The following is a 1,629-nucleotide window of genomic DNA, read 5'->3' on the forward strand; positions in this document are numbered from 1 at the left end:
ATTTATAATTCATCTGGCATCACACTCAGTTTAGTTTTAAATTGACAATTAAAAAAGGTGGTAACGAAATTACTATTTCCCATACAATTTGTATTGTCATTCAGTTCGACAAAAAGTAATTCTAAAAAATATAATAATGGTAAATATTTCATCGACATACAAATTTTATTAATTATTTTTAAACGACTTATCACGTGTTTAATCTATAAAGGAACCAACACAACAAATTTTGAGCGCATCGTCAGAATGGGCAACACCAGTTCACAAGAATGCCTTAATGCAGACGAAATTGAAGTTGCCCGTTGATGATACTGAACAAGACTGGGTAATGCAAGTTGTACGCAATAGAGAAGGAGAGGGAGTGCCACTAAAAATGGGTATGGAATTATACGCCGCTAATAAAGTTGGACGGTTGCCATTTCTCAATTCGAGGTGAGTGCGAGTAGGGTTTATACGAACTCGAGATCTTGCCAGAGCTAAGCTGTTCAAACTCATTTAGATAGTAACATATGTTGAACAATACAGTCGAACTTCCATATGGCGAATCTCAATGAGATGAAAGTAAACTTCGTTATTTAGAAACTATTTTCCATCATTTGTGATGAAAAATTTAAAAAGTTCGATTGTATTTCAATATGTGATTTTGAGCTTAGCCACTTTTTAAACTTCTTCATTGACCCTTTCGTGTCTATACAGCGATTGGTTCTTCAATTGTTTTACTAATCTATTACATCTTTTAGCCACATGATGCGTGATATCATATTAGCTAGAGATGAAATGATTGACTTCTCCGACATACTCGGTCATCCCGATCACTTTGAGTTCCAGAACCAACCACATGCTACCGTCGAAAAAATGATGGATCGCAACCCTAGCTATTTGTAATGCGATTTTATTAATAGAAATGGTGAAGAGATTTGCATAAATACATAAATATTTAGCTGTAATGTATATATAGTTGTTTTTAACAGAACGGAAATGTGGAGGAGATGAGAGGTATTTATGTTATAAAGAAAGCACTTTGTAGATAGTATTATTATACCTGGAACAGGGTATATTAAGTTTGCCACGAATTTCGTAATACCAAGAAGGAAACGTCACCCTATAAAATAATATATCAGCGTAACGAGATCTGTTGTTGAGATAATTATCTGAAATTTTAGACATGTCCTTTTGTCATCAAGAATTTGCTCATTTGTCGAAAACGCTTTACCACTTTAGCTTATATCTGCCATACAAACTGATCGATCAAAAATAAGTTCTTGTATAGAAAACTGTTTAAATTGACGAGATATTTCCATGAAATTTGGCATGGGTTTTCGACAAGGCAACGGCACAATCTTCGAATTGTTAATACCGGACAACTGCAGCATATAGCTGCCATTAAAATATAGTTTTTGTATGGAAACTTTTTTATGGGTGAAGGATATCATAGCTTCGGTGCAAACGAAGTTTACGCTTTTTCTTTCATTTTCGGAATATATTTTGAAACATGAAAGCACATGTTTATACAAACGATGCAATGGAAGTAATTGTATAATATAGAATTACAAGAAAAATAATTATTTAAGGATAAATACCTTTCCACAACCTTTTGTCAATGGCTCTTCGGGAAACTGGCACTTTGCA

The 1,629-nt window shown here is 33.7% G+C and overlaps 1 protein-coding gene across 1 annotated transcript; it reads left to right on the forward strand.

Annotated features, from left to right (window-relative positions):
* Nucleotides 1–951, forward strand: Pomp (proteasome maturation protein). The gene is made up of 3 exons (XM_014235052.3): nucleotides 1–139; nucleotides 212–432; nucleotides 741–951. Exons 1-3 carry the CDS (start codon nucleotides 137–139, stop codon nucleotides 883–885), a joined length of 369 nt encoding a protein of 122 aa, XP_014090527.1. The 5' UTR covers nucleotides 1–136; the 3' UTR covers nucleotides 886–951.
* Nucleotides 952–1,629: the final 678 nt, after the last annotated feature.

This window comes from Bactrocera oleae, chromosome 3 (genome assembly GCF_042242935.1).
Source record: "Bactrocera oleae isolate idBacOlea1 chromosome 3, idBacOlea1, whole genome shotgun sequence".
In the NCBI taxonomy this organism is placed as follows: Eukaryota; Metazoa; Arthropoda; class Insecta; order Diptera; family Tephritidae; genus Bactrocera; species Bactrocera oleae.